The sequence below is a fragment of the Anarrhichthys ocellatus genome, unplaced genomic scaffold (assembly GCF_004355925.1).
Source record: "Anarrhichthys ocellatus isolate YVR2014 unplaced genomic scaffold, GSC_Weel_1.0 scaffold5, whole genome shotgun sequence".
In the NCBI taxonomy this organism is placed as follows: domain Eukaryota; kingdom Metazoa; phylum Chordata; class Actinopteri; order Perciformes; family Anarhichadidae; genus Anarrhichthys; species Anarrhichthys ocellatus.
The window spans coordinates 6520825-6539200 of NW_022280035.1; the positions used below are offsets into that span (position 1 = coordinate 6520825).

Here is an 18376-nt window from a genome sequence, read left to right on the forward strand (position 1 = left end):
TATATATATATATATATATATTTATTTATGTCTGTGTGTCTTATTCACTGGCTCTTTTAAGCTCAGGCTGACTGCAGTAACAGCAGAAACTGACCAGAGGGTGTCTCTGTCTCCTCAGTTATTTCACGGTGAAACCAAATAGGTTCATCTAGTGTCATGATGAGCTCATTGAGTTTATTGGATGTGGCTGCAGATTATAAATATTGGAGAAATACGTCAAACACGTCGGCTCCCAAAGAAGAATTCTGAATGAGATGTAGAAAAAAAAATACAGAAATATGTAGAGGAACAATTGTGGGATGTTTTAAGAGTCATACTCAGCTCACGATGAGCTTTAGGTTCAAAGTGTGATATTCCACGATTAACTTTGGATCACATCCTCCGCTACGTTCTCAATTAAGTACAATCCAGTAGTCATTGCTGGTTTTCCTGGTAGCTGTTGTCTTCCACACAAGGAGTTTGTGCACACTCCCATCATCTTCTGCACTGGTGCGACAGTGAAAGATTTGTGTTTGCTCACTGTCTCTTAATGTTAGCCTAAATGTCAGGAGAGTCAACCCAGACTGTTTGAAAAATCCATAGCAGCTCCATCCATTCTTCATCACTTACAGCTGTTCTGTCTCCGCTTTTGTTCATGACAAGTGAGGAGCAATCTCAAAAGCACAAGGCAATATGCTTCCTGTCATAGGCCATGCAATTTATATCGTGGCCATTAATACTAGTATTTGCTAAACAGGAAAGCTTGCGGACAGAATATTGTTCTCTTGCTGTCGGCATGGAGGTCTTGTCTTTTCCACACTTTGGCCTTTTTTACGAAAGTCAAATTATTCTTCTAATTTCCGTCTTTATTGACTGCTTACAGTAAAGACTGACAGGAATCAGGAGGCAAGAGAGGAAGATGACATGCCTGGTCAGAATTGAATTATTATTATTATTAAATAGAGCTAGAACGATTTATCGATCACCTGGAAATATATCAGCAACTATTCTGATAATCGGTTGCAGCTTCTCCAATCCCGTCTGTTTTATATCAATGTCAATTTTATATTTTTGACTGTTTGTGGGGATAAAATAAGGCATTATGATGGTCATTTTTTATGTCTTTTCTGGAATGTTTATAGACCAAACAAATGGATTCATATAAAAAAAAAAATATATCCGCTGATTAATCGACGGTGAACATGTAGTGCAACACATTATGAGAGAATGCCATGCGAGCTACATCATGGGCGTCCGGAAGAGAAGCGCACAGTGAGATTGAGTTCAGTGGAGAGATGTGTCGGGGGGCTGTGAGAGGCAGCGACACACACCTGTGTGAAAAGAATGGCGTGGATCATTTAGGAAGCAGCAAATGGGCACACTGTTCTGCCTAAAGAGAGACTTTCAAGATTTATTTCTTGATAATGAATTCCACTCCTGCACTTCCTGTGGACGGGGAGTCTGGATTTATCTGTGGAGGCAGAGCACTACGCTGGGAGATCTTCTGTCATTCATTTCATTAATGTCTGTCAAGTTGATCAGCCAAGACAATAAAGGCACAATTCCACTGCGGCAGTGAATGAATCATCTGAATGATGAAGACAAGTCTTTGTGTGGACTGATCCCTGTGTGTGTGTGTGTGTGTGTGTGTGTGTGTGTGTGTGTGTGTGTGGCATCAGTGCAGCAATCAGGACGTATAAGTGCTTTGAAAACAAATTGGTGTCCCAGGGCTAACATCTAGTGGTTTATTTAAAGATTTGTTTATCTTTCATTTATGAATTGCTGAATTGGAAATTAAAACTTTCACTCATGTATCACCAAGTCTCCGTCTAGAATGCCTAAAATGTGTAGTGTGTAGGAGTCTCAGCTAGTAAGTTTCCATCAGTTATCTACTTTAATCAGTGGCCGCTAATATGCAAAGAATATTACTTTGGAAATGCATTTCCATATCCACCACGGAACAATAGACCAGATAACTTACCATATGAAAGACAGTAGAATGCCTCAATGTTTCAATGAATATCATTACCAAAGTCTGAATTTATGTCGGTTATAATGCAAAGACCTTGAAGAAACTGACACATCCAAGCTGTTGGGTGACAATTTGAATTGCACAAAAACCTATTCTCGAGAAGTGATGGACAACTTAAATCTTACCACATAGTTGCTTCCTATTCGTGATCATATGTGGAATTTATTACCATTACATTTAAAACTCATCATTTTAACCTCATTACTGGTGTGAATCAAGGGTCAGTCCAGACTCAAATATCTCAACAATTACTGGACAGATTGCCATGAAATTGTGTCCAGACGTTCATTTTCCCCAGAGGATTGAGCCCAGTGTTGTTAGTGATCCCCATGGTTTTCCTCCAACGCTACCACAAGATGGACATTTCTAGCTTTTAAAGAAATGTTTCAACAACTATTGGATGGATTACCAAGGAATTTGGTGCAGACACTAATAGTCCCCAGATGATACAATCCAGTAACTTTGGTGATCCCCTGACTTTCCCTATAGCTCCAACATGAGATGGATTTTTTTGTTCTTGAATGAAATGTCTCTACTGCTATTGGATGAATTTCCATGACGTTTTGTACAGCCATTCATGTTCCCCAGAGGGTTAAACCCAATGTTGTTAGCGTTCCCCTGACTTTTCCTGTAATCCTCTGACTTTTTATCTCGCGCAATCATCGGGTCAACATTTGAATTAGTCAAATACTTTAATTTATGACTAGATACCTGCAAAACTAATGACATTCCCCAATTGCAAAGCTGAACTTTGTGTTTAGTGCTAACTAACAAATGTTAGCATGAATCAGCATGTTTACATCATTGTGAGCATATTACAGCAGAATGCTGACGTTAGCGTGTAGCTCAAACCACTTTGGTGCCTCAGTACAGAGTAGACTCTTCGTCTTGTCGCTAACAAGGTGTTAGAGCCATATTACCCCCAGAAGGAGGTGTCATTTTTTACTACACATACCACAGGGCACGACAGCCTTGGTGGTCAAGTCCCTCTCCGTACTCTGAGCTGATGACCACTGGGGCAGCTCCAGCAGACCAATCCAATGTTCTGTGTGTTGCACAACGTTACTCTAATGGCATTTACTGAAGGATGAATGCTGCACATTCATTCCGCCAGGATTTTCCCCAAGTAGAGATTTAAACCAATGATCCTTCAGTCATATTAGTGTTACTCCCCGACTCAGCTGTACGGTCGTCCAATTAGCTTCAATTTATGGTCCAACAACAGCAAATAAAAGCACAAAAGATGGTTTTATATAGTCATCATTTAGGGTGACATTTTTCTGTGATTCATCTAATTGCTCTTGTATTCATGCCCCCCCCACACATCTTTAGAAACATGCACATAGCTTAATTAATGGTGTAAAATAGAAGTGAGGAAAACAATAATGAATTATGAGTTTTCCGTTTTTCCACCAATTAAACTGAATTGGTCAACAGTAGTCCAAACTGAAGCATAAACAAATTCAGAGTCTGCATTGTGGCTGAGCGGGAAAGGGTTCATCAAATCATAGCATTGCATGCATCTGTGTTATTGAATGCCATTATAAATACTTATTCATTATAAAACATGACACTGGGATGTCTGTCAATGTTGTCACCCTGATGTGGCTGCTCTGTCTCTTCTATTTGCACATCAGTAGAGGTGCTGAGCTGTGTTTTCACTTTGGTTTTGGTTTTCAACACCTCGGCTCCAACTGGCAAATGTAACTTTGAGGCGTGCCAGTAAGCTGATATCATCCTGCCAATGAATTGTCAATTGAATACTTTCAATTAGGCCACTCGTCCAGCTCAGAGGAGAATATTTTCACAAAGAGATGCAGAAGAATACATGATATTGCAGCAACAATGAAGTGCCAATCAACTTGCCTGATTGCAAGTGGTTTCATCAGCTAGATCGGACAGATGAAAACAAAAACAGTCCAGATTGTGGTATCTAATCACACACGTGATGTATGTAGGGCAGTTATAGCTGAAGAGGTTTTTGGGAATTGTGACATCTTGTGTATTCAACGTGGTTAGCAAAGCAAGATACACTTGTAGTACTGAATAAACTCTTAACTTTAAAACATTAAAAGAGTTGATCTTTGTCAAATACTTGGAAGACTTTTAATATTTTAGTGTGCTAAGTATAATCTAATAATCAATGGTGTAAAATTGTTGGCATTAGGATTAACGACAGGAAAATGATTATCAATATCTATATGCAATCCAAAAAAATCATGTGTTCATGGCGGATCCCTGTGTTCATATTAAGAAGCTGAGAAAAGTACATTTTTTAGGGATTCTAAAGGAATAACATCACTATCTTGGATAATTATAGATAATTTACCAGCGACAACTTACTCTGACATAAATGTTTTATGTAGTGTTTTAATTTACAATGTATATACTACATTTACTCGTAGCTGCAAGATTGACATAAAAACGGCCAGAAAACAGGAAGACATCTGTTGTTGTTTTTCTAGGAGGGCCCTGTATGGATTAAATGTTAATTGGGACTATTTGAACTAAGTGTTTAAAGATGTGGATACGTCTGCTGTCTGTCAAACTAATCCTACCAATGCAACATGCTGTGAATCTCCGGCAGGATTGTGAGCGGAATCTGTTGGGTTGCTCATGTTGCTTCTTTCTTTTCTTCCCTTGTTTAGTTTTTTTGCTTTGAAAGAAAATCGATTGAAGTCTTATTCATTGTGCATTAAACCTTCAGCCTGTGTTTATTTAATGAGGACATTTCCCACAGTAATTCAGACCGACAATGTTTTGTTTGAAATTTGAGATTTTTGAAAGGATAAAATGAGATCAAATTGACATGCTTCTATGGTTGGAGATCTATTACAGAATAGGAATTAAACCACCTGCTATGATTGTGATGTTGTGACTTCTCCTGCATTAAGCACTAAAGGAAACAATAGTATTGCTTCCTAGAGATGCTATCCTCTGTAGAGATGGTAAAACGCCAAACATGTCTATGACAATACTGTTAACAATCTGGCAGTTCAACCTATTTCTAAAGGTAAAAACAAAGTATTTAGTATTAATCCTGTCTGGAATGAACACAATGAGAGGCCCATTATGCCACGGGTTGAGGCTCGAAAAAGTTAAGCATGAGCTCTTTTGTGGGCTTAGAAATTAGCCAGTGCAAGATTTAAATATGATCTTGACTCAAATGTGAGGGCTGACTTTGCTTGCCAGAAAAAAAGCACTGCAAAGTAAAACTTCTTCAGAATTTTTTTGGAAAGAGGTCAGAATTATGAATAGCAGCGCTGATGGTGTTGATTTCGCTGTAGGCGAGGTTAACGAGATATCCAAAGCTGTCATGTAGCTTATAGCTTCATGACAATTATAGTTTTACAGAATGTGGAAATGGATCATGTCACACTTAACATCTCAAATGTGCCTTTTCTTTTTAAATGTCCACTTATTTTACTGTATTTCAAGTTCATGCTATTCTACCTGACAACGTTGCTGTATCCACTTGTCAGTAATGAGGCAGGATTGCACATCCCCTCTAGTTTCATTTGCATGTGGATAACTTCTCCAGGCACTTGAATGCTTGTAAGACAGGTTGTGTTTTTGGTTCTGGAAATGAATGATATGATATATGCAGATTTGTATAAATGTTCTCTCCTCTTTAACAGCTGTTGAGCCTCCAATATGGTACTGACTTTTACATCCGATGTAATGTTGTTCAGACGCTACTGTCGCTCCATGCTGCTCATCTTTGGTGAAAAAAGGAGCAGTAGTCAGAGACATACAGCCGGTCTGCTATTGTGTACGACAAGATTTATAATGCAAGTCATTTATCAACCTAAATGCACCCACAGGTAAGACAGTGATAAGGAACAGTATAAATGCATGTACTGTATAGATTGGATAAGGTAGAGAACAGCATAATTGATGCTCTGATTAATTCTGCCAAAAGTTGCACATGTTGCAGTAAACTTCTAAGATAATACAACTCCGTGATAATGTTTAAAATTGTATCCATAAAGTATGAAATGGTGTAACTTAAGCTAAAATGAATTGAGTTAAATTAGGTACAGTAAAACCTGAGTAAACATCTTCAGAAACAGCGTTGTATGACAGTACGGTATGAAATAAGATATGCAACAATGAGAAAATACGATTTCAACTGTTCAGGAAATCTGTAGTTAGTTGACTTCGTCTCACATTTCTAGCTTTGCTTTTGTTGGAACTCAGCCCTTGTGATTTACACGATATTAACCAGACCAACCTCATTTGAGGATATGGATTAGAGGGTTTTCTGCCAGCAGAGGCTCTACGAAAGTATCAGAAATAATAACATTCTCAAATTTTTTCTTGGGGAAAAAAAATTCCTTTAATTTCCATGTAGAATCAGGGATTAGGGGAAAAATACTTTGACATCTTCCATGATGCATCCCTGAGCTGTGGTGTGTAAAGCAACTGTTCATTGCACATTGGTGTCAAAACAAGTTTAATTTGCCCTGTCGAGTTCAATCACAGGTGTGACAAATTTAACGACACATAAACTTGTATGTGATATTGTTAATAATAATATTTTTTTCAGAATCAGTTCTCCCTGCTGAAGTGGGGAGTGGCTGTTAACATTGTTTGCTTTCACTTAGCTTGTCTCTCTGGATATTTTTAATTAAGTGATGTTTTTTAAAAGTCTTTGAATAAAAACAACCTTTTTTTCCTGCTATTTCTGGGTGCAGTAAGTATCAGCCCGGAATAAAAAAAACCTCAGGTTCACTGCATGTTATTCCATACTTACTGAACAGACCCAAAGCCAATTATTACGCCTATTATTTGTGTTCATATTGTTCTCACATCCATATATAAATGGGAGTCATTTATTGATTGTTTGTATTAATGAGAGGTTAAGTATGACTTTAATTTTACATGACTGGTTCACTTGTAGTGATATATTCTGAATAAAACCAATGAGGACATTTTTTGATGATCACAAGTAACAGTGAGTGTCTGTTGTAGTAGCCCTATGATTATGTTGAACACGTGAGAGGAATATATTGAAAGTCCCCGTCTAAGACCATCCAGGTCCCACCAAATGGTAAATGGCGAATGTCGGAAAAGCGGTTTCACGACGTTTGAAAGGACACGCAAAAAGCTTGTGGAAGTTGTGGAAAGTAAATAAACTAAATAAGACCATTCTGCATGGAGAGTACTTTTACTTTTGATATTTTATTACATTACCGAATATACTTGGAGGATTGTAACTGAATCAGTTTTTTCCTCCAGTGGCCAAATGTAGCCAGTGACATAATTCTGGGGGCAAAAATGTAGGTATTTAATCCTAATTGAATTTCTCATGACATGACCCCAATCATCCAAACCATCTGACAACACGATGCAGCATGTTGCTGTTGCATCTGTCTCACTAATTATAATTCCACTCAGAAGTGCAGGTATAGTGTTTAAATTGGCTGGAGCAGAGGTCACTTTACTGTACAGCTGTGATGAGAAGCAGGGCATCAGGGTGATGATGCCTTCTGTAGTTTACTGTTTACTTTTACCACCATGTTACTGGAGCCTCTCCCAAACAGTGATGGCTAATGATATTCTCCAAAATACAGTAAATTGATAAGAGTAAATTGTGTTTTGTTTTTTTTATTCATCCTTTCAATCTCAGAGTTTAATTTGCATTCTCAAATAGTGCTTTCACCTTGTCAATAGACAAAATAGTTGTGCTTTTATGCATAGTGCACTATGGAATCTGCATTTGTAATATGTTTTATCAGAGAAAAATGATTTATTGAATTTATTTATTAAATGATGCATAGAAACATTTTACTCTTTAATCCTCCCTACATCTAATCCAATTTTGGAATAGAGTTTGACAGAGTCCATTAAAAAAATCCTCTCAGTCACGCAGGATGCTGTTTAATTTTAAATGAGCGCTGAACACTCCCAGGTCACGGAAAAATAAATAACCGAAAGTGCCAATAACAGACTCCACTTCTCCGTCGGCAGCTGTGAAAAAATTAGGGCCTACATTAAACAGGGCATTCCATCAGATTGCCTTGCATTAACCACAGATATGGAGGAGTAATGAAAATGACAATATTTAACTTTATGGGTAGAAATAACACATGAATAATAATGACGTTAAAATGGGTGAATGGTCAAAACCTTCACGAAGACGATTTCTGTGGAGAATTTCAAGATCAGCCAGGAGCTGAGAGTCCCGTTGACTTGATAGTAATTAAATAAAGCTAAAATGCACACAGCATACTGCAGTCAAAAATAGCTGTAACACCTATTTTCTTAAAATTCAAACTGTGTGATAATCACAGCAGTCTTGTTTCCCCCAATTATGAATTCCTTGGTAAACTTGCTGTGATTTATCTACATATATGTATTGTTAATTATCATCATCATATGTGTTGTTTTCTCAGAAACTTCAACCGAGAAAAAAAATCTGTCTGGTTCATGGTGTTGCTCTTCAACATGTGGCTTGTCTGAGACAAATCAGTTGTGTAACATAGCCTGCAGCCATGCAGGGACTTTTTTTTTTTTTAGCCATGTACCCAAGTCAATAATTAACCTTATACAATACCAGCGTCTACTAATGAAAAACAAGCCAATGGTTATTCACAGCTTTATCTTGCTGCAGAATCCCTACACATAATCCCCCAACATCTCCTGGCATATTGGTGGCTAGGTGGAGGTGGGCAGCTTTTTAAGTGTGATAGATGGAGTTTAGTTTCAGGCTGCTGCTGCTGCAGCTTCTTCTCTGACCCAGCCGTCCCCAGGGAGCCCGGGATGAGCCTGAGCCACAATATAGTTCTGCTGAAAAGCCTTTTGTTGTGGTTCAATCTGTATTCAGGAGAAGAGCAAACAGACCACCTTTGCTCAATGATTTCTTTTATTTTTTTTTGCATTATTTGTTGGCTTTGTGGAGTTTATTTATATTCAATTTACAATCATTTTACAAAGATGGAGCATGAAGGCAATATCATTGATCTCATGTAGGTGCCTTGAATATATGCATCTTCTGTGTTACCTTTGCATTGTGAAATGATACAAATACACCGAAGTAAAATCATTTTAATGATAAGGTCACAACTGGGTCACACCTACCACAGATGCTTGATGAATTACTATGATATTTGGTAGACATGCATGCTCCTCAGAGGATGAATCAAAATAGCTGTAGTGACGCCTTAGTGCCACCAACAGGTCAGAATTTTTACTTATCTTGTTTACAACAAGATATCTCTAAAACTAATGATTAAACATTTGCTGAATACAGGCATGCACACCTGAGGATGCATACATTTCATTTTAATCACCCAGTGACCCCCTTAAATACTAATTCAGTGTAGACTGTTTAACACTTAATATTTTAGATATCTAAAGGCAGATAGCGATGGCAAAATCATGCACCCTGATGGTAGAAACTGTAATTTTAGTGCCCTGCTAAAACACACTGGGTCCATCACTATTGCAAGGCAATCAGTGGCATTTACCCGTCAGATGTAATCATCTTTATTGTGATACTATCGTCATTCTCGACACCTACCCCAAAATATATTTAAAAAGAAAAAAGTGCCCCTTTTCCACCTTCACTGTAGAACCACTCACGGCCAAAATATTTGTCAATAAAATAAAATAAGAGATGCCAGGAGCATCTTTAAAAACGTTCATGTCACCAGAGGATAAATACTTGATTTGGGTAACACCATCGCCTTTTGTCCGGCACCTCTCATGGGCCAAACTTTACATCTGATGCTTCAATGGAAAAGAATAAGGAAGATTTACTTCTTGTTTATCTATCCAACTGTCTGGTGGAGAAAGCTTCATAGGGCTATTATGGTTATTACAATTACAATTGTGGTTTGGTTCGAGTATGAAATCCTCAGTTTTGCATATAGAGCGATGAAAAGTCTGTGAGTATTTATATGGCAGCTTGGTAATATCCAGCACAGATCACCCACCATGCGTGCGTTGTGTATAATTTACCTCATCATCACTCTCCCACACAATGTGTGTCTTGACAGGTTTCAAGGGGGTTTTGGATCTGCCTGACATCTTGTTATTATTAGTGTGAAAATTACCTGGGATGTTTTCACTTTGAGGCGAGACAATCAAGTGTGTCTATTTACAGAGAGGGTCTTAGCGTTTACAAAGATGGGGCATGTCTTGGATTGTGACAAACTAAGATTATTATAAAACAAGATTTGAAAGAAGACCCTCCGCTGCTCTTTCTTCTGTTGTGGTTTCAGACTTTCTTTTTGATTTATTATCTCCCATAATCTAAAAGAGTGTTACAAGATAACCAAATCATAATGTGTTTCCTAGGTTCTCAGTACAAACACATTGCACTCTATGATTAAAAAACAAATTACTAATTTGCATTCTCCCAACATGAAACTGAGGTGTAGACCTCACGATGCTCTGTTTTAGTTATTTTGTACAGAAACTCAAGGTTGCTGCCCATGATATACGGATAAATCAACCCTCTATCCTAGAAATAATATTGATATGTACTCATTTGTACTGTGAGAAATCCTATTTGTTTCCTGGATTATGTTCTGTGGCAACATTTTTTCGAGTGGTGAAAGTACAAATATTTAGGTAGGAACGGGGGGGGGGGGCACACAAAGTGCAGGACTTTGACACCAGAGACTGATGTCTAGTGCTTTAGGTCACTGTTGACTTGGTTGATTAAACCAAGTCAACAGTATTTACTTATTTACTTTACCATTCTTGTGATACGGTAAATATGAAGTCAGCAACTTAGCTTAGCACAAAGACTGGAAACAGCCAAGAGAAAGTGCCTCAACATACTTTACTGCAAGTAGCTAGAGAAATAAAGTGTTGTCACTGAAAATGTTGCTGATTTGTTCAGTATTAAAAAATGTTTACTTACCAGATACAAATTATATCCCCAACTAGGGACAGAATTACCCCCCCCCCCCCCAATGGATATAGATCATTCTTACTCAAAAGTTTTTGTTTTTATTTTTTTTTATCTCAATTCAATATAGCTTTGCCACAGATACTGTATGTCCTCCACTGGGAGAAGGGGCCGTTACTGTTGCAAAGCCCGAATAAGCTTCCACTCTTATGTACCGCATATGTGATCACAGTTCCAACTCAATATCCATGTTTTACTTTGACGGGGGCACTTTCAGACATAATACATATCAAACATATATTCTATACAAGAGCAAATGCATTACTATAACAATGAAAGACATCTGGAACTAAATGGAAATCACTGGGGAGTGTTTCAGCTCTGTATATGCACTTTGGAGGTACGCAAAACCGCAAGGAAATTCAGATTCAATTCAGAGTTTCTGAAGAGGCAGTGGGTTGGAAATAAAGTTGTCTGAGGTGCGTTCGAATGCTGGCTAGTCACCGGATACGTATGTGGGGGAAAACTCAATAATGTAATGGTTTAATCCCTTAATGTCGTAACTCTATGACAAGCATACCGAACAGGCTCTTTCCCCTACAATCCTTTTGCAAGTACATGTCCATGAATAAAAATATAATTCATTGGGCACTCGTGGGCCCATTAAGAAGTGGAGCATGCAGTTTGCCTTCAGTGGTTTGTTTCCAGGGCAACTTTAACCTTTTTTTCCTGTGACTTTTTCTTTCAAGGCCTCGCGCAATCAACTCTTAAGCACTCTTAGCTACTTTTATCAAGTGAAATCAATATCGCCTGTGATGAAGTATTAATCATATTTGAACATGTTCATGATGTTCAAGTATGAATTGATTAAAGCAACAGCTTGTACTTAAAATTTACAAGTAATGGTCATAACTTGTTTTCTTTCAAAGTAATTGCGATGGGACAGAATGCCTTTGACATGATTGTATCATCTCAGTGCTTCATCATCTATTGTTTGCTGTACTGATTTATAATTTTAGTGTTAAAAGCCAAACACCTTTCAGTGATATCATAGATATATTTATCTTAATGTCACCTTTATTTTCCTGCCAATAGCAAACAGTCTGTCTAAAAGTCAGCATAAAGTAAAATTTGATATTTGTAAACCCATTATACATGTTAAACAACAATTGCTGAAAACATGTAAAAAGACTGTGAGCTATATAGTACTGGATTAAAGATTTTTGACAGTTTTTCACCATTTTTGTGTTCAGGATTACTGAGGGACATCTAATAAGACCAGCTAATGGTAACGGTTAGCAACAATGGCTGATGATACACTTTCTGAAACTAATGTTAACTTGTGACAGCAGACATTGCAACATAAGATTACAATAATGTAATAATTAGTGAATTCGGGCACATTATATGAACCTAAAAATGGAGGGACCTCCATGCTGCATCCTGCCTTTGTCGGGTACTGCGGCGCACAGAGCTAACAGCTAACAACAACAACATGCTAACAACAGTACGCTAATTGTGCAACAAACCAAACAAGACACATGTGAATTTTACATACAGTAAGTGTTCCTAATCACTGTGTCTATAGAAAGAACCAAGTAAAGACCATATGTAGGTATACGGGGGCTTTCTGTTTTCTCTCAGGCTGCAGTACTGATGGATTTAAAAAGTTATGTTGTTGTTCGTTTCTTACAGAATTCTTAATAAAGTCTGACAGTGCACAAGCATAAAGTGACAAGCCTTTAATGTTGTTTTTAAGAAGTTAAATTATTTTGTTTATTGCCAAGATGCTGTATTTTCTATTGCTGGATGTTGTTTTAGGCTACTTTGAAAATACAAGGAGGGAGACAGCTGGTCTGATTATTATTGAGGTTATACAAGGTTTTTTTTAACACATTTCTTTCTCTGCGCGGCATTGGGAAAAACTGATTTCATAGACTGATTCGACTTAAAAATAATCTCTCATGTATTTCTGTTTTGTGCCTTATTTAGGCCAAAGGGATGTGCATTTTAGAGAACTGGGTTCTCCGCACATCTTCCAGCCCCATGCAGCTGAATCAGGTGTCTGTAAGCTCAAGGACAGCAATCTCTCAATAGGATGTCAAGGACTTTCTGACCCTGACAAACACATAGTGTTGAAACTTCAGTCCGTTTGCACAGTTAAATTCTGCAAATCAATCAGCGTGCTCCAGTCCCTTTTGTGTGTTTGAAATCACTCTATGTATTTAACCTTGTGCTAATCTGACATTCAATTCAGACGTGTTATGGAAATGTTACTTTGTCGAATTTCGTAAGATTCCCAATGTGAATTCACAGTAAAAGTGTCAAATTACCATCACATTTATTTAAACGGGTTCATGTCTGAGAGGAGCTTATGATTTTAGTTTGATCATACAGCCCTTTACGTGTAAACAGAAGAAGTAATATACAAAATGTGATTATAGTGGTGTTCAAAGGGGGTTTCACTTATGGGCTGCACAATCCAGAATTACGGCTGTAAGAATGGTTTGAGAAACTTCCAGAGTTGCTTGACCTTCTATCGCTCTCAGATTCATGAGGCAGCGCTATTGATTTAAACAGGTGGAAAGGCCCTTCTCCTGTCAAGGAAATTTAATCATGTCAGAAGGACCACCGGGTTATTGCACAAGCCACTGTCACTGACGCCATAGGACGCTTTTTATGTCAGGGGGCTCGACAATATTAATTTTACTTTCACCTTATGTTCCAGGGGAAGAGGCCGTGTGGAGATTCACAGCAGTTTCCTGAGAGAACGACACCAAAACTGAAGCACTCAAAAAAGAGGTTAATAAGAACATTTTATTCTCGGAAATATCTATATGCTCGAAAGAGCACAGAATTCTCATTCTGCTCAGTATTCTGACTTAATATATTCAGGATCGGTGGTGCTCATCCTCCTTGAGAAATCCATGATAGAGTTCTTTACTCTGTTGACTAAGCTAATTAAGTTTTTTAATATATACTTTACGTTTCATAATCAAAGCAACACTGATTCATTTCAATTAAACTGAAAACATGCTGCCACAAATCACCGTTATTTCAATCTCACTGTTCAATTTCTATTATAATCAATCATTTTAACAATCAGAAGCAGTTGTACTTCAAAGTGGTGTAAGGTCCAAAAGTTTTATTTGTGTGTGTGTGTGTGTGTGTGTGTGTGTGTGTTCATGTGGTGGGTGCTCATGCTCAGGCTAATTTCAACCCCTTTTGTGAATGGCTGATTATCACAATCTGTAGTTTACGTTCAGGGGGAGCAGCAGCGTTAAGTCCTTCAGAGTGAGCGAAAGACGAGGGGGAAAGAGTCGGCATGGCCCAGAAAAATAACTGTAAGTTGATGTTCTGATTATGTTAATATTTTATTCCTTTTTTTCTTTTCAAGTAGTCAAATTGATTACGAACAAGAGAACTAATAAGACAGCTAGGGTGTTAATGAATGGCACTACTTACATGTCTAGATGACACATAACATATTTTCACTGAAGACCTTTCATTTGTTTCGTCAGTTTGTTCACCTCACTCTGATTTTTATTCTTTGGCACTTTTGAGACTTAATTGTTTTGCTTCTGACTCTTGAAATCTTAAGAAAAACAATGCTTCAATAATGTGATTATGATTTTCTCCTCGGGTTGTCCTGTGCAAGTGCCGGGCTTTATGCTCATGCGGAATAGAGTCAAATCAGAAATGAAAAGGTTTAGATCCTGTAAGAGGTGTATTGATTATTTGTTTTCTCCTCAACAACAAGTTATGTGAGCGTATTGAGCCCTTTGTGAAATCCAGCAGGAATTTCCTATTGCAACAAGAGGCAGATTAGTCTCACTGAGCTTTCATTCTCTCTCTTTCCTTGTCTTCCTCTTAAACATACAGTTCAATTCTCCATCAGGGAATATAGACCCTCAGATCAACATGTGGTCATGTCGCTCTTTTGCGACGGGATACGTGAACATGTATACCCGGCTTTCTTCAAGGCCATGAGCCACCCAGACCACATTGGCGTTGCTCTGAGCATTTCCATGGCTGGTTATGTTCTTGGAGGCAGCTCCTACTTCCAAGCTTTGCTCTTTGGCAGTGCATGGGCTGGCCTCATTTATTACTGCTGCCACGAGATCTACGACGGCTACGTGACGAGGAAGCTGAGCGCAGACATGGCTGACATTCGAGCCAACTACCTGGAAAACCCAGATAACGGTTTCTGGGTGGCAGAGGCAGACGCCAACGGCCAGTCCAAGGTGGTGGGGATGGTGGCGGTGACGGGGAAAGCGGGAGGGGAGGAAGGGGAACGGTTCGATGACCGGAACGGAGGAGCGATGGGAGGAGGCTCAGAGTTTACCCAAGATGCTGGTGATGGGAGTTACGGCGAGATGTCCCACATGGTTGTGGTGTTTCCGTGGCGCCGCAAAAACCTGGGTTCACAGTTGACGAGGACGGCCCTTGATTTCTGCAAAGAGCGAGGATACGGCCGCCTTGTTCTGGACGTCAGCTCGCCACAGACGGCTGCCATTTCCCTGTACCAAAAATTTGGTTTTGTTCAAACTGCATCCCACAGCGACTCGCACGCTAATCGCTGGTTCTCCAAGCTGGCCAGAATAAATGTGATGCGAATGGAGAAGTTTTTTTGATGAATGTTAGACCTCTAAACCTGACACAACCCTCCACTGTACATTAAGAAAATATCAGTTAATTTATGCTTCTTGTCTGATTTAATGCACAAATCTTTCTGTTGAGTGATATTCCGTCGCTCATATCTCTAGCTGGTTATCATGGTAGTTTGAAAAAGATATATTAAATGTCATGTTTTTTTAACAAAGCAGCATTAATCACCTCAGTTTCCTTGTATTTCTTCTTGCCTTGATGTATTATGTATCCACCTGCACCCCTGACAGTCCATTGCCCACAACCATGGAAAACAACGAGCCAATTAGTCAGCTTCTCTGGTTAGTCACATTCACGTATTAATCGCACACAAATGAACAATACGTCTCAATAATTATTAAATTAATTCTAAGACATTAAGCAGAACAGACTATTCACATTAAATTATTGTTCTCATATCCAATAAGGAATACAAAATATATATGTGAGAAAGGAGAAATTAAGTCATTTGGAAGCAGTAGAACTTTCTTTTTAAGCCTCTTTCCAGGGAGAAGCTGAATCCCTCTGCCTCGGAGGAATTAATGCCAGCTGACTTCTAAGACCTCACAACTCTTTGCTTAAAATACCAATGAAAAATGCAATGGTATCAGGACATTTGGAGGTTTAAAATTCTTTGGAGCTGAAAGAGTTGTGTGTGTGTGTGTGTGTGTGTGTGTGTGTGTGTGTGTGTGTGTGTAGGTTTGTAGGTGTGTGTGTGTGGGGCATAGAAAGAGGATAAAGAGTTGAATATGTGCTTTCAGGTCATCGCACACAAGGCAAAGATTATCGACACCAAACAATAGTAAAAAAGCTTAAGTGTGTCTATATTGGTGGTCTTATGATATGTGCGAGGAGGGACACAGTGGAGGTGAAAGGACCGTGGGAGTTACTCTCTTATGGCAAAGAAACTGATAGTTGGCCGCGATTTCTGAAACAGTGTCAACAAGGAGCTTCCTGTCAACTATACCGCCTCATGCCAGCAGGATATCTTCTTAATAAACCTTTTTGTCTGCCACAAGCATTGTGCAGCTTCAGCTAAACAACATAGATTATTGCCTAGAAAATCCTCCAAAAGGTGATTAGAATTTCCAAAATATTATCAGAGGCACACAGTGCCTGCTTATCTTGAAAGAGTGTGTGTCCACGGTAAGCCTGTAGGGAAAACATCAAGCAACCAGTGTGTGCAAAGACAGGTGTGGTATAAATGAGTTTCAAGAATGAGTACTGTATGAATAGAGCAGTTTGGCTCTGAGACACACACACACACACACACACCGTCAAAGGCCTTCGGGCTTCAATCATTCCTGCTGAGGCCGTCAGAAAAAAATTAGGCTAGTGGCCAGCCGGCAGGTGTTGAACTAGCCAGAGGAAGATGAGCCTTAATGCTGGCCAACCTGTTGTCATCCTCGCACAATTACCCATGCAACTGGCCTCGAGGTAACGACAGCTTGATTGTAATTCCTCTCATACACATGCTTCACGGATGAGTCAGTTGCCTTTTTCGGGGTATGTTAGAGGAAAAAGATTTATAAGCCCTCCAAAAAAAGTCAGAATTGCTGCAGCTACAGTGCCTATAGAATGCATTCACCCCCCCCTCAGAAGTTTCAGTGTTATACTGCCTCACAACATTGAATCAAAGTAGATTTGATGTGGCATTTTGGCACTTATCAATACAATAAAACCCCTTTTGTCAAACAAAGCTCTCTCTGCATGCAAGTGTTCACCCTGCTGTCTAAGTCAGTAATTAGCAGATGCACCTTTGGCAGCAAATACAGCACATCTGGACACTGCAATTCTCTACAAAACTGCCCAAGGTCTGTCAGGTTGCATGGGGACCATCAGTGAACAGCCTTTTTCAAGTCAAGCCACAGATTCTCTATTGAGATCTGGCTCAGATCTGATTCAGTCCCTCCATATTGGCATAGTTGTTTTTAAGCCATTCCTGTGTAGCTTCATCATTTAAAGACGTTACAACCAACTGAAACCCCTCGATGGCACACTGTTGATTTTACTAATGATGTGGCTGCTAAAGCTTATTAAAGGGGGTAAATTAATTTAGATCACTATAGAGATTATCTTTCACTTTGACATCAAAGGGGGGTTTTCTGTTCATCAGTGTAAAAAAAAAGAAAAAGAAAGTCACGTGAAATCGACATTCATTCAATGTTGTAAAACAAAGCATGAAAGCATTTAAGTGAGGTGAACCACTGTGAAATTTCATTTTTTTTATGGACGCATGCATGCAACAGCTGAGCGATGATTGGATTTATTTGCATAATGAATTACTTAATTAGTGTTGTTTATAAAAAATCTTTCTGTATTTTGTTTGCTTGTGACAGTCTTGCTTTCGTTTTGTGCCGCGACAGCCACGGCCGAAGGCATTATGTTTTGGGGTTGTCAGTCCTTCCGTGTACGTACGGACCACTCTTCTGACAGCAATATCTCAGGAACGCCGGGAGGGAATTTTTTTCATTCTTGGACTCAAGGATGGACTGGTTTGATTTTATTGGTCAAAGGTCACTGTGACATTTTGGACAAACATGGATGTAAATTGCAACTTGACATACATCCACGAGACGGCAATTCTAGTTTTGGTATGAAAGGTAGACATGACAAAACTCATAGGGACTTTATATCAATCTGTTATTACTGGACTGGAGGTCTTTCCCAATTTGAGATAAGATGAGATCAATGAAATGGTCAGACTCTTATCAAATGATGAGCTCAAGAAATTCAATTGGAAAACATCTCTTTGTCCTCTACTTTTAGGATGGAATGGCGTGTTCTATTTGTAATACTAGTGTGTGAGTGTGTGTGTGTGTGTGTGTGTGTGTGTGTGTGTGTGTGTGTGTGTG

The 18376-nt window shown here is 38.8% G+C and overlaps 1 protein-coding gene across 1 annotated transcript; it reads left to right on the forward strand.

The window, feature by feature from the left end:
* Positions 1-14179: 14179 nt before the first annotated feature.
* On the forward strand, positions 14180-15508 carry LOC116382610 (probable N-acetyltransferase camello). The gene is made up of 2 exons (XM_031845797.1): positions 14180-14218; positions 14757-15508. Exons 1-2 carry the CDS (start codon positions 14200-14202, stop codon positions 15506-15508), a joined length of 771 nt encoding a protein of 256 aa, XP_031701657.1. The 5' UTR covers positions 14180-14199.
* Positions 15509-18376: the final 2868 nt, after the last annotated feature.